Consider the following 14,199-nt stretch of genomic DNA (forward strand, 5'->3'; position numbering starts at 1 on the left):
TCTCTGGTCACAAGGCTTTTTACCAATACCAATATCATACCTGACGTTTAGCCACCCTTCCTGAAGAAGGCGCCATGGTCTCCAGGTACCCTGCACAGTGCTACAGCTCTCTCTGTGTCTCTGGCAGGGAGGCACTTTAAACACAGTTTTCCTACAGTATAAGGGACCCAGATCAGGGATGTAGGACACAGCACAGCCATCGTGGGCTGTGAAGAGGGAGGGGGAGGAGGACACCAGTAGGCCTGGGCCCTTGACCATCACCAACCATATAGCTCTGAACATTGGAGTAGCCACGTCCATCCCCTCCAGGACCAGTTATTCCAGAAAGCTCCTTTAGGGCAGGAGCCTCCTTCAGTTTCTCTCTTTCCCATCTCCATCAATTACCAGACAGGAGGGGTTCAAGCTAGAAAAGGCACCTGTGCACCACCCCTGGGCCCCCTCCCACACCTCTGGGGCTCAACTCCCAGCTCTAGAATAGGCTCGAAGTTAGGTTGCAAATTGGCCCAACTGTGCTTAGAAAGCAATCTGGTGCTTCGTAGCTAGAGCCCCGCAGAAGTTCAGACCTTCTGATCCTGTAATCTCTCTCCTGGGAATTTATCTTGAAAAATCACTTAACAGAAGCACGAAGCTCTCAGCAAGATGGTGTTAGCTGCAGCGCTATCTGTCACAACAAAACCACAACCACAGCTGTAAACCACCCAAAACGAAATGAACTGGCAACATCCAACAGGAGTGGCTGTTTTAGTAAAGTGGTACATCGACTCTGGGGGGAGATTTTGCAGTCAGAAATGTGTGATAATGGGTATTTTGTTCTGCATGTTTTCTCTGGTCGTGATTTTTAAAATTTATTTTTTCCCTATTTTATTGTCTTTATTCTTGTAGCTGTCTGAAGTCCTTTGAGGAACAAGACAAGCTATAAATAAATTTGAAAATGAGTATTCCAATGCTGATGCAGCACCATGGAGAATGTATATGACATAATTAATTTCTGTCCTGTTCTGTTGTTGTACGGAGATGTTAGCCAGTGAAAATGTAATTTTCCACTTCCCTCATCCTCTCCTGGAAGGACAGCCTTTGTTCAGGGAGCTCTGGGTGCCATACAGGGTGGCAGATGGATGAAGGGAATCACTAGCTGCTTGTTTTCAAGGCCACTCTGAAGACCACCCCCCTGGGCCCTGGGGTGGACATGGCTGGCACTGGGGATGTCAGTGTCTGAGACTAAGGAGCCTGGGATGCCGCAGGTGCTGGGAGGTCTCTGAGCTCAGCAGACACTCCTGTACCCTAGTGAGGGTAGGGGGAAGGGAGCAGGGTGTCCCAGCTGTCACAAGTTGAAGACCAGCGGCCCTGACCCATCTTCTTGAACCACATAAGGCCCTGGAAGACATTAAAGGTGGTGGAGGGGTGGGAAATATGACCGAAAGTTCATTTCTCTCCAACTTTGGCATGGGGTGGGCTGAGTCATCTTGATTTGATCCGGACAGGGGCGGGGTGGTGCGGGGACAAGAACATGATGGTGCTCGAATCTTGAGTGCTAGGGAGCCAGAAGTACTGTGAAATAATTCTAAGCGAAAGTAGAAGAGTAGAAAATCATGTGTGAGTGTGGCACTGTTATGGAAAAGTTTAGCTGCGTGTAGGCAGGCCTGACACGCCACCTTTGAAAGTAAAAGTCTTTCTGTAATGGTGTAGACATATGGGTAGGTGTCATTTTAACACCCTCCTCTCCAACTCTCCTTTAAGAAGTATTCCTCCAAAGGGGCGCCTCGGTGGCTCAGTTGGTTAAGCGTTGAACCCTTGATTTCGGCTCAGGTCGTGATCTCACAGTTCCTGAGTTCAAGCCCCGCATCGGGGTCTGTGCTGAGAGCACAGAGCCTGCTTGGGATTCTCTCTCTCCCTCTCTCTCTCTCTCTGCCCCTCCCCTGCTTGCACGCACTCTCTCTGTCTCTCAAAATAAATAAAAATGTAAAAAAGGAAGTATTCCTTCAAAAATTGTTTTTTGCGGATCTCCTCTGTCCGCAAAAGGTGTTTGTGCTGGGTTCTGGGGGTAGAGCAGTGAATAGCTGTGCCACTTTTCATACCCCCTCCTCCCCAAACAAAGCAAACAACAAATCAACCAAAACCAAAGCAGGGCTCAGATCAGCTGCTCCCCATGGCTTTTCTCAAGGAATGCTGCCTGGCCTTGTGGGTGCCAGCCTGCACTGCAATACCAGGAGCTTTTTATTTCCACAGCTTTGATAAATATTTCAGAAGCCATGTGTCCGGAGGCACAGCCAGCCATTTGTGCCTCTGGTTAACTTCATCTTTGTCTCCACGGAGGGCAGGGGAGCAACTGTGGGCTCAGGCCTCAATGCAGGTTGCACCTGCCAGAGGGGGAAGCGTATTTTGAGTTGCGCAGGGCTATTTCCCATTCAGTGGGATAGTCAGTCTGAAGTCTACAGAGGGGAGAGAAAGGTGGCTCAGCTGCTGGCAGTGGAGGAAGTGTGGCAGGAGACCCCGTAGCCACACCGATTCTGCCCCTTCATAGATGCACCTGCCTGGCTCTCCCTCAGCCACCTCTCTGCCCAAGCAGGCCAGGATATGCATCAGCTGCCCCAGCTAGTGGGAGGAGGGGCAGATACTGAAGAAGAAATTCACAGAAGCTGGAGGAGGAAGGGGGACCAGGTGCGGAGGTCACCTTGTCCTGCAACACTGGCTGCTCTGAGTCGGGGCCTCCACGGAAGAGACAGAAGCAAGACTTGCCAAGAATCGCCAGGCCCTGGCAGGTGCGGGGTGGCCTGAGAATGGGGTTCACCAGCACCATCCTGTCCAGCCCCACAACCCTGTCTGTGGCAGAGTTGGGTTTGGAGATACGTTTTTTGTTTTGTAGGGCATGGTTTGAGGCCGGTTACATCCCTCCCAGGAGGGTCCACCTGACTGTGGTTCAGAACAGCTGGGAAGAAAGAAGACCTTTGACCCCAGAATACTTAAAGAGGCAGCAAACATACCTGTCCTTTACTCAAACTCTTTCAGTGGCTCTCCTGCTTTGGGAGAAAACCTAGGGGTCTGAACACAGCACACAGGGTCCTGCATGATCTGGTCTTCTTACCCTCTCCTCACCGAATTATGCTCAAGTCTTGAACACACCATCATCCTTCTCACCTCTAGGCCTTTGTGCCTGGAACATTCTTCCTCTCATCTGTCTAACCTGTAGTCATCCTGACAAGGTTTCCTTGACACCCATGACCCCTAGAGATTAGGTTGGGTAGAACTCTTATGGGCATCTAGAATACCCCTTTCTGTTCCTCTCACAACACAGTTGCACGTCTGGCCTCCCTATCAGCCTGTGAGGAACCTGCAGGCAGGGACCACTACTTCTTCTCAGCACTGCACCCCCATACCTAGCACAGGTCCTGGCACATAGTAGGAGCTCACCAAATATTTATCAGATAAGTGATGAAAGAAACAAAACAAAAGTGGTCCATTTGGAACTGACCCATATCTCTGGCCTCACTGTTCATGGCATGGTCTCTCTCAGGACTGGCAGGGAGAGGATCATGCTTGCCTCCTCTTTAATGCGCAAGGCCTCGGTAGAGTCTGATACAGAGAGAAGGCCTTGGGATGGGTGCTGAACAAAGGACAGAATGAACTGGCGGCATGTCTGTTGGTTGACTGGTAGGGCCTAGAACCCCTTTGTCACTCTTGCAAAGCTTGTCCTCAAATACATGGCCGGGCTGGACATCTAGAATCACCTGCTTCTGCAGGGAAATAAGGATTGAACTGACTTCTCAGGGGAGTGGCCAAAGCACTTACCTCCAGCTTTTCCCCACTTAAGCTTCTACTCACTGAAATCCTGCCCTTCCTCTGAGGTGCAGGTCAAGCCACCTCTCGCGTGAAGCTCTCGTGAACTCCCAGCCCACGGGCTTCTTTCTTCTCTGTTCTCTGCCATTTCCTGGCTGAGGACCTTGGAGAGTCCTCTCACCTTCCTGAGCCTCACGAAAATGGGACTGTGTGGGGCGCCTGGGTGGCTTGGTCGGTTAAGCGTCTGACTTCGGCTCAGGTCATGATCTCACGGTCCGTGAGTTCGAGCCCCGCCTCGGGCTCTGTGCTGACAGCTCAGAGCCTGGAGCCTGTTTCCGATTCTGTGTCTCCCTCTCTCTCTGCCCCTCCCCTGTTCATGCTCTGTCTCTCTCTGTCTCAAATATAAATAAACATTAAAAAAAAATTAAAAAAAAAAAGAAAAAGAAAATGGGACTGTGGAACCACACACCTCACAAAGCTGTTGTGAGGATTAAGTGCACGTAGGCTCGCTAGGCAGCCAGCACAGAGCAGGTCCATACGGTTCAGTGCTCCCTGCCACTGTTTCATGTACGTCAGCGCTGACATCTCAGCAGATTAAAAACTCCTGGAAAATAAGGAGCACAACTTAACTGTCTCTTGCATCCCTCCCAGTGCTTAGCACGGGGCTGGGCTCACTCAACCCCGGCCGAGTGACTTACATCTCTTTTCCTTCAATTCTGGATTTTGATGGTAGGGAAACTGTAGCCATTTCCTTTTCATTCCCTGCACTGCCCTGCTCCGCACCAGCTCGGGGCTCTGATGGCAGGAGCATCGGATAGAGCACCAGAGCTACTCTGACTGCCTGGCATTCGATGACCAGACTGAAAGCCCAGCAGGCAGCACCGAGATGGACACCATCAGAAAACATGACTCTTGGGTTCCTCTTTGGCGCCAGGACCCCATGGCTGGCGCCAGGGACGAGAATGAAAGATGCCCCATTACCTCAAGTCTAATGACCTGTGTCCTGATCCCTGGTGACAGGGAGCAGAAGGCAGGAAGTCCGGGAGGAGGTAAATGAAAACACACTGAAAGCATATACCCACAGCCAGGAGGTGCCCTTCCCACCCTGTCCCCCCACCCCCTCCCCCACCCCGCCCTCCCTGCTGCTAACAAACCCATCCCAGGAAGGGCAAATACCAAGTAAATAGCACTTAGCTTTCAACGCTCTCCCGGAGGGCTCTTCCCTTTCCCTCCCACTGTCCTCTTCCAGGGACCAGCCTGGGATGCTCTGTTTATCCCTCTAGGTCACTGATTCCCGGACAGGTGAGGGACCCTGAACAGAACCCCTGCTTGGCTCCAGAGTCCCTCACTCCTAAGATAGTCATCTCAGCCCCTGACAACATGGCATCTCCTTTCCCCCACGTCCTCCTGGCCCCATGACCTTCATGAAGCCATGGCCTGGCTTCTGAGGGCCCCATGGGACAAAGAACACCTACTAGACAGGTTTTGGCAGGCTAGCCTGGGAACTTAGGCATCATAAAATGTTGTTGATATGCAATACATCCCAGGTTACAGTGTGGAATGCAGGAATCGAGCATACATCTCCTAGGAGCAAAGTAGTTGGGAGCTGCCCTCAACTATATGACCTGAGGCTGCCCCTAGTTTGCTGCCAGGAATCTTGGGGGCCTAGTGCCATTTTCTTACTGCCTCCCTTCCCTAGCTTGCATCGCAGCAATAGGGAGCCTGCCCTACCCCGCCCTGCTGTGCTGCTGCTGGGAGAAGAAGTCACCTGGCTGTGGCCAGAAATCCTCCTCCACCTCAGCAGCTGTTCCCATTGATGAGATGTCTGGGAGCCAGGTGTCTAATTGGTTATACACAGTGTGGTGTTACTTTTACCACAACCAGGCCCAGGGGCAGGCAGAGCAGGAGGGTGGCAGAGAGGAGGGTGAAGAGGGCCTGGGCTGCAGGGGCTGGTTTCTCTGACCTCTTGAGATGTTCCTTCCCATTTTCTCCTATCCTGTGGAGCACTCAGCCTGAGAGTGCTCAGAGGCCCTGAGCACTGTGTTCAGGGCTGAGGGTAAAAGAGGAGAGACCAGTAACCTGCGTGTCTTGGTGAGGAATCCAGGAAGCCACCGCTGCCTGCCACGTTCATAGCTGCATTCTGAGAAAAGCAGTTCCTAGCAGGATTTTCTGCAGAAAGATGCCATGATTGGTGCCACGGATGGTGGATGGTCTGTCACTGTTGACCGTGGTAAGCCACAGGGCACCATGGTCTGGATGGGCACAGGAGAGTGGGACACTTGGGGTGCTCAGTGTAAGCCCTGCCCTGCGAGAACCTTCAGGTTGGGTGCTGGCCACCTGGCCCCACTGGACCCTCTCTCTAGGCAATATGAACACCAGGAACACACAGATGACCCGAGTGGCTATCTTATTTTCCATGACCCTGTCTGGGAGACGTGGCCAGTGCACCCTGCACTACTGGCCCACCACTGGCGACCCCCACAGCTGCGTTTCTTCCTGGCACACCAAAAGAACCAACTTCAACTGGCGGAGGTTGTCAGTAGTATCCATCTCTCCTAATTTCCTTCTCTGTTTCCCACTCCCATCAAAGCCCATTCTTGGTTGTTTCTCTTCTACTCAGAGAAAATAGCTTGAAATGGTGCCCCACTGTGTCCTAAGTTTTTTTTCACCCCCACGTCGGTGCCCAGCCCTTTGTGGAAAAATAGCACAAGATTTCAAAGGATCTAGTCTGAGCCATGCTTTTAACCTCAGGATTGACCTCAGGAGGACACCCCCTCTGGGCCTCCATTCCTCATCTGTAAAATGGTTTTCCCAAATGGCAGATAACATTTTCTTTCTGTGGGGCTTGAACTCACAACCCTGACATCAAGAGTCACTTGCTCTACCCACTGAGCCAGCCAAGTGCCCCTCCACAGATCTATCTTTTAACTCACAAATGTCCTCTTCAGCTATATTAATTCATTTAAGCTTTACACTTGAGTTGTTTTGTTTCCTTTTTGTTTTTTCTCTCTGGGGGCTTCTACTTGGCCCTTCCTACCATACTGGCTCTTAAACTGGACAGACCAGGGAACCAGGGTGAGGTATAGCAGCTGCTAACTACTTCCATCCCAATTATGCACTTGAGCGGGGGCCACCACCGCAGGGTGGGGCCACGGAGCCACTAGACCAACTGTAAGATCAACTTGGGCCAGGACTCCATCGGTCACCTGATCTCCATAAGCCCTGGCCTGACCTGGGGACCACTGTCCACCAAACTAATTTCGATAACTAAATTTTTAATTTCTAGAAGTCCCTTTGACTCTTTTCCCCCTGATACTTATCTGTTTTACCTTGTGGGTTTTACACCTTCCTTTAGCTCTTTAATTATTTTAAACATACTTACTAACTCTTTCAGACTATTCTACCATTTCCAGGTTTGAGGGAATAATTTTCCTTTTTTTTTTTTTTTTTTTTTTTTGTACTTGCTGACTCTTACTCTGTTGGTACATTTTTCTCAGGTGGATTTTTGTTTCTTTATTATTAGCTTATTATTCTACAGGAGCATTTGCCACTAGAGCCCCATGTTCTCTGGAAAGCAGTTTTAATACATATGTCTGTTGGGACCCCAAGAGGTTTTTGGTTTTTTTTGTGGGTTTTTTTTTTTTGTGTGTGTGTTTTTTTTTTTTTTTTTTACCAGTTTTGGTCTTTTTTCCCCCCTTTCTCTCTGTTCTGGGCTTGGGGTTTCCTAACCACTTGGTTAATACAGATTCAGTCTCTACATCTGTGAGTATCTTTCTCCTCCTCATACCCCAGGTAGTTAGAAGCTTCCTTGGAGCCGAATCCAGGGCAGGGAAGGGAAGCTCAGTCTGACTTACTTAAAGAAGTCCTCACAGGGGCGCCTGGGTGGCTCAGTCGGTTAAGCGTCCGACTTCGGCTCAGGTCACGATCTCACTGTCCGTGGGTTCGAGCCCCGCGTCGGGCTCTGTGCTGACTGCTCAGAGCCTGGAGCCTGTTTCAGATTCTGTGTGTGTCTCTCTCTCTGACCCTCCCCCGTTCATGCTCTGTCTCTCTCTGTCTCAAAAATAAATAAATGTTAAAAAAAAAAATTAAAAAAAAAAAAAAAAAGAAGTCCTCACACTCCGGAGAATCCAAAACTGTTGCTATATATTCATTTACTGCAGCCTCCCCATAACAGATCAGCTCAACGGAGCATAAAAGACCTCCTTTGTCTCTGTCATCACTGTGTCTTGAGGGCCAGGACAGTGTCCTGCCTGCAGCAGGCTGTCAATATACATTTGCTGGGCACATGACTGAGGACACTGTGACTTCCAGGGGCTCTGCTCCAAGCTGGAGGCTCGCCTGGATTGGGTGATGATGATAAAGACTCTAGCTTCGGCCACCTCTGCTCCCTCCCTCAAGCCTGGACACCCAGCACACAGGGCTGGCTGGTGGGGTAGACTCACTGGAAATGGAGGTGTAGACGGCGAAGGCTCTGAGGCTGGTCATCTCCTTCCTGCGGGTCATCTCCACACGCGTGCAGAAGATGTTCTCCCAGGCGTACAGCTTGAGCAGCTTGATGCCACGGAGCATCTCGTTGGTCTGCTTCAGCCTCTCGTTGGAATACTCCTGCCAGGGGTCACCAAGTCAGAGAGGGGTTTCCTTTGCCCCTGGCCCAGCCAAGAGGAAGGAGCCAAGTCAATGCCCTCATCACTTCACAGGCAATGCCCAGCTCCCGAGCCCATGGGGATGCTCCCTTGCTTTCTCCACTCATCCCCTCCCACAGACAAAGAAACGGAGGCCTGGACAATCAAGTAACCTGCTTAAGGTCAACGATAGTGTGGATATATGTGTGTATGGCTGTTTGGTGGCATCTGGGGGAAGAGTGAGGAGCCTCGCTGATGTACAGGGAAAGGGAGCAAGCAGCCGCATGGGGGAAGGATGGGGAAAGGGGCGCAAGCACCCTGGGGACGCTCACTCACCAGTGTGCTCCGCTGGGCCTGGGAGAGCTTGGTGGCCACAAAGTACTGGACGGGGGCCAGTAGGATGATGACAGCTGCCCCAATTAAGGCACTGACTCCAAGGATGTAGTAGAGGAGAATCACACCCACGACGATCTGAGGGAGGGTCATGGGGGTGAGTTTCCTTTGACCTGGTAGTCGCCCTGGGGGAAGCGGTGTTGGCAACCCCTTTCCCCAGGCCCCTAGAGAGGGACATGCCTTGGTGCCCAGGTTTCTGAGTTGTCCCCAGGGGCCAGAGGAGGAGGTGTGACAAAGCAATTTCAGAAAGAGGTATTAACATGATGGGCTCTCATGCAAGCAGTGGCTTTCTGGGCTGATAACAAACTGCATTTATCTGTAAGCCTGCTGAACCATTAACTCTCTCCAAATCTACCTTCCAGATGGAAGTCTCAGAGCTGAGGTTGCACAATGAGTGTAACAGCACCTTTTATTCTGTTGGCTGGCTGGCAAGGCTGACGGTTCCCTCACACTGGGGAAAAAGTGACACATGAGCAAAGGAGCACTGCCGTATCCATGCCAGACAAAACCGGTCCAGGGTCTGAGAGTTCAGTTTTCATTCTCAGGCTCCTGGCATCTTTTTTAAAATAAAATAAGAACTGTCTTCTATTACACCAATTATTACATATATAAGAAAATGAAAATGATCTCTTAAATTTATGACATCGTGTAGAGTGGTTTTTGGATGAAAATACAAGTTTTTATAATTCTTAGAGGCATATACATTTTATAATCTATAATACATATACACATATGTACATGAAGGCTGGTATCTTCAATGTTTTAGTGAATCTGGCAAGTATTCTCTGAAAAGAGAATTATTCTGGCTTTATGCAAATGACTGCCTACTTCTGAATATTTATGAGAAGTGTAAATTACTCTTGCTAGCCCCTGAAGCATCAAGCTGACAATTTCTCAGGTTGCCTTCAAAGGCAGACAGCTCTAAATTCAGGGATTATTCTAGAGGAACAGATGTGCTGTCTTCCTTAATTGGAAAAAAAAAAAAAGTCTGCCTGGGTTGGCCTTGCACTCTACACCAAATTGGCACTAAGCTCCTTGCACTACCTCGAGGGCAGAGGTGGGCGGTTTTGTAATTTCTCTTAATCACAGAATGCCTCTTGTATTAGCAGGATCTTAGGGCCTGGTAAGTGACCCCTTTGCCACCTGCCTCCCAGTGTTTCACTGATGTTAAATGCTGACACGGGGGTGCAGAGAAGCACGTTGGGAAATAAAGAAACTCCTACTCCTGCCAGGCTCCGCTTCCATCACCCTACCCAAAAATTATCCCTGGCATCCAGTGTTTTCATTAGCTGTCCTCAGATGGAGGCAATCAGGGCATATTGTTCAGCGGCTTGGGTAGAGCCAGACACCAAGGAAGCTCCAAGAGCACTCCCAGAGTCACCACCATGGCACCTGCTGGGGGTCGGTGCCTGAACCCCCACCACGTCCAAGTGCTGGCAGCTGCTGGAACAAGACCTGGAGACACAGCTGCTGCTGATGCCAGGCTCTTCCTCCTCCTCCACCCACCCCTTGTCATGCTCCCTAAATTCTTCTGTCCACTCTTCTATTCTGAGGGGTCTGAGTGGACCTTACAGGAGAATATATCAGAAAGCAGCGATTCTGAGTATGCAAAGCAAGTGTGGGGAATACAAGGGCTACGTTAGCTCCTATTTACAAGTTAGGAAAGTGATCTAGTATAATAGTGGGGAGATCATTGTCCCCGGAGTCTGCAAGCCTGAGTTTGAATGCAGTCTCAGCACTTAGCTGTGCAATCTTAGGCAAGTTACTTAACCTCTCTGAGTTTCAGCTTCTTCATCCTTACCATGGTGATTTTAATGTGCACTTAGCAGGACTTCTGTGAATATTAAATGAATATATATGATAAGCACCTAGAATAATACCTGGCCCATAGAGATCAAACCAGGCGGCAACCCTTTTCTTAAACAAACAAACAAACAAACAGGCCTCATGGGAACTCTGTCACTAGGGAAGCATGGAAAGGAGATACTTGGGTATATGGCACAGCTACCGGCTCACTGTGTGCCCCACCCCTCCAGTGCCCATGGGATGAGGAATCAAAGAAGTCCCCACTATTGCCGAGTTCCTTAACACGGCATCCAAGAGCTTCAGGGGGCCAGTCCAGCCCCTGAAATCGTAGGCAAAACGTGTGAACACACGTTTGTTTTTCTGAGAAGCTTTTATTAGACTGTCAAAAGTATGTGTAGGTCAGAGGTTGCCTCGGGCTGGGGGAGGGGATGAGAAGTGACCATCAATGGGTACGGGTTTCCCTTTGGGGTGATGAAAGTGTTCTAAAAGTGTGACAATGCTAGGGGCGCCTGGGTGGCTCAGTCGGTTAAGCCACCAACTCTTGATTTCAGCTCAGGTCATGACCTCACCGTTCGTGAGTTCGAGCCCTGTGTGGGGCTCTGCGCTGACAGTGCGGAGCCTGCTTGGGATTCTCTCTCTCCCTCTCTCTGCCCCTCCCTGGCTCACTCTCTCTCTCTCTCAACATAAACCAACATTAAGCAAAAATAAATAAATAAACTTAATAAAATTGTAATGATGGTCGCACAACTCTGAATATGCTAAAACTCACCAAATCATACAGTTTAAATGGGTGAATTATATCTTAACGAAGCTTTTATCAAAAAAAGTATATGTGACCAAAAAAGATTACAAATCAAGGAGAGTTCCTGGGGATAAAGGAGAGGGGCTCCTGAGCTAGTTTCAGTATTTCCAAAGGCGACCCAGGCTGCACACGAGATCCTGGCTAGGTTGAAAGGATTGGATCAACTCCACATGGGAACACTGGGTCTTGAGGGCTGGTTAAAGCTCTAAGTGGCAAAGGTATAGCCAGCCTTTAAGGAATTAAAAGTGGAAAACCAAATGATACGTCATGATAAATAAACAAAGGTAAGTAGTGGAGATAAAAACTACCACCCCCTGGGTGTTGGGAGGGTTAACTGCATAAGTGACAGAGGCTGGGGCAGGCAAAGATTATTTTTTCTTTTAATTTTTTTAATGTTTATTTATTCTTGAGAGAGAGAGAGAGAGAGAGCACAAGCAGGGGGAAGGGCAGAGAGAGACACACACACAGAATTGGAAGCAGGCTCCAGGCTCCAACCTGTCAGCACAGAGCCTGATGTGGGGCTCAAACCCATGAATAGTGAGTTCATGACCTGAGCTGAATGAAGTTGGATGCTTAACTGACTGAGCCACCCAGGTGTCCCTGGGGCAAGGGTTATTAGTATTAGCGTTGTTAGCAATGATGTACGTGCAATAAACGTTGTAAATAGTAGTAATGATAATCTGGTGGACAAATGAAATCTTAATGAAGATTTTGGTGGACAAAGTCTTTCAAAAGAGGCTGTTTAAGGGGACATAATAGAAAGTGTTCTTGTGGACAAAAGACTGGTAACTATATTAGATGAACTCTCCAGGCCCTTCTATGGCTTCTTTTTTAAAAAAAGTTTATTTATTTATTTTGAGAGAGAGAGAGAGAGAGAACTCTCATGAGTGGGGGAGGGGCAGAGAAGGTGGGAGAGAGAGAATCCCAAACAAACTCTGCACTGTTAGCATGGAGCCCGACATGGGGCTCTACCTCATGAATTGTGAGATCAGGACCTGAGCTGGAATCGAGAGTAGGACACTTAACCAACTGAGCTACCCAGGTGCCCCTTTCTACAGCTTCTGTAGTCACCAATCCATCTTGGTAGAGCTGGGGGGAGGACGGTGGCCTAGACATGGATAAGTGGTAATGGGGGATGGCATACAGGGCTGTCCCCATAAAAAGGACCATCAGATTCCCTGTCCTACGTCCCCATCAAGATGCCTAGCTGACTCTCTGTTCTATTTTCCTTTAAAGTCTTTCAAATATAAGTTTTACAGGTAAGAAAGACCAATAAAAAATCACTTGAGATTAAGTTTTGTGGAATCTGCGTCCTAAGAAGCAATTGATTCTGAACTGGTAAAGTCCTCACTCAAACCAAAGTCTGCAATTTCCAGGGATCTGATATTTACTTAGTGACTGCTCTGGGCCAGGCACACTGCTTGGTGCTTTACTTACATCGTCTAATTGACTCGTCATAGCAACACCAGAGGGTAGGAATCATCCCCTTTTCATAAACGAGGAATTTGAGGCTCAGACAGGTTAAGTATTTGAATCAACTGGTTTCACCAAAGTCCAGGCACTTTCCTCTATACCAGGCAGCCTCTGTGGAGCCTGCAGGGGTTCTGGGATTCACCAGAGTGAAGCCAAGTCCATGGTCAAAGCTCCAGATGAGAGACAGAGCAGACCAGACCAGGAGTCAGGAAAACCACACCAAGGATTCTCCTGCTATCGTTGGGGGAGAATGCACCTCCTTCAGAACCATCCCCAAAGGTTGTTTGGCTTTAGAAATAATCATGTTTTTGATCTTCAAGAACAACACTTGCTTACTTGAGAATTTAGAAACACATAAAGAAAATAAAAGTCACTCGTAACCCCACCATGTGGCCTTCTAGTTCTTTTTTCTGGGTGAGTCTGTGCCAATGTGTACATGTACATGTATTCCAATTTAGTGTGAAGCTCACTGCATGTACTATTTTGTAACCTTTTTGGCTTAAACATCCATCATGAACACTTTTCAGTATAATTAAGTACTTTGTTGTAACATAACTTTTAATGTCTGCAAAAATGTTCCACATATGATTATCCCATAGTTTTTTTTTTGTTTGTTTTTTTTTTGTTTTTTTTTAATTTTTTTTTCAACGTTTATTTATTTTGGGGACAGAGAGAGACAGAGCATGAACGGGGGAGGGGCAGAGAGAGAGGGAGACACAGAATCGGAAACAGGCTCCAGGCTCTGAGCCATCAGCCCAGAGCCTGACGCGGGGCTCGAACTCCCGGACCGCGAGATCGTGACCTGGCTGAAGTTGGACGCTTAACCGACTGCGCCACCCAGGCACCCCTAGTTTTTTTTTTTTAAGGTTGGCTGCTTTTTGAGAGCCTAAATGACAAGAGAGATAGCTAGACTGTTTACAGAGTGTGAGCGAGTACTGGAAGCCAGGGGTACACACCATGGAGACCCCAAGGGTGTGGAAGGTGCAGGCAAACATGGAATGGAAGATGGTGAGCCCCTAGTCACTGGGCATGTACCAGCAGATTCTGACTTTGTGCCCCTCACCCCCACCCCAGACACACACCCCTTACCTGTACTGGCATGGCCCAAAGGTTTGGGCACAGGAAGAAAAACCACATGAGCTGGTTGGTGTCGATGGCAACCAGGTTGCAGATCTGCCCGGCTGTCATGTCCCCCATGGACAGGTTGGAGGTGGACAGGTGCATAATTTTATTGTAAATCTTGGTCTGGAAATGAGAGCAGAGTATTTCACATTTGTCATCATCATCATTCTAATCCGTCTCCCAGATGCCATGCGTCTACAATATGCC

The 14,199-nt window shown here is 49.0% G+C and overlaps 1 protein-coding gene across 1 annotated transcript in view; it reads right to left on the reverse strand.

Annotated features, from left to right (window-relative positions):
• ABCC8 (ATP binding cassette subfamily C member 8) overlaps nucleotides 1–14,199 on the reverse strand; it is a 78,261-nt gene that overhangs the window by 38,385 nt on the left and 25,677 nt on the right. Inside the window, exons 8-10 of the mRNA XM_030333082.1 lie at nucleotides 13,960–14,115; nucleotides 8,733–8,867; nucleotides 8,217–8,379 (exon numbers count right to left, since the gene is read on the reverse strand). Of these exons, the coding sequence (XP_030188942.1) occupies nucleotides 8,217–8,379; nucleotides 8,733–8,867; nucleotides 13,960–14,115 (454 nt within the window). The remainder of the gene's footprint in view (nucleotides 1–8,216; nucleotides 8,380–8,732; nucleotides 8,868–13,959; nucleotides 14,116–14,199) is intronic.

The sequence above is a fragment of the Lynx canadensis genome, chromosome D1 (genome assembly GCF_007474595.2).
Source record: "Lynx canadensis isolate LIC74 chromosome D1, mLynCan4.pri.v2, whole genome shotgun sequence".
NCBI lineage: Eukaryota > Metazoa > Chordata > Mammalia > Carnivora > Felidae > Lynx > Lynx canadensis.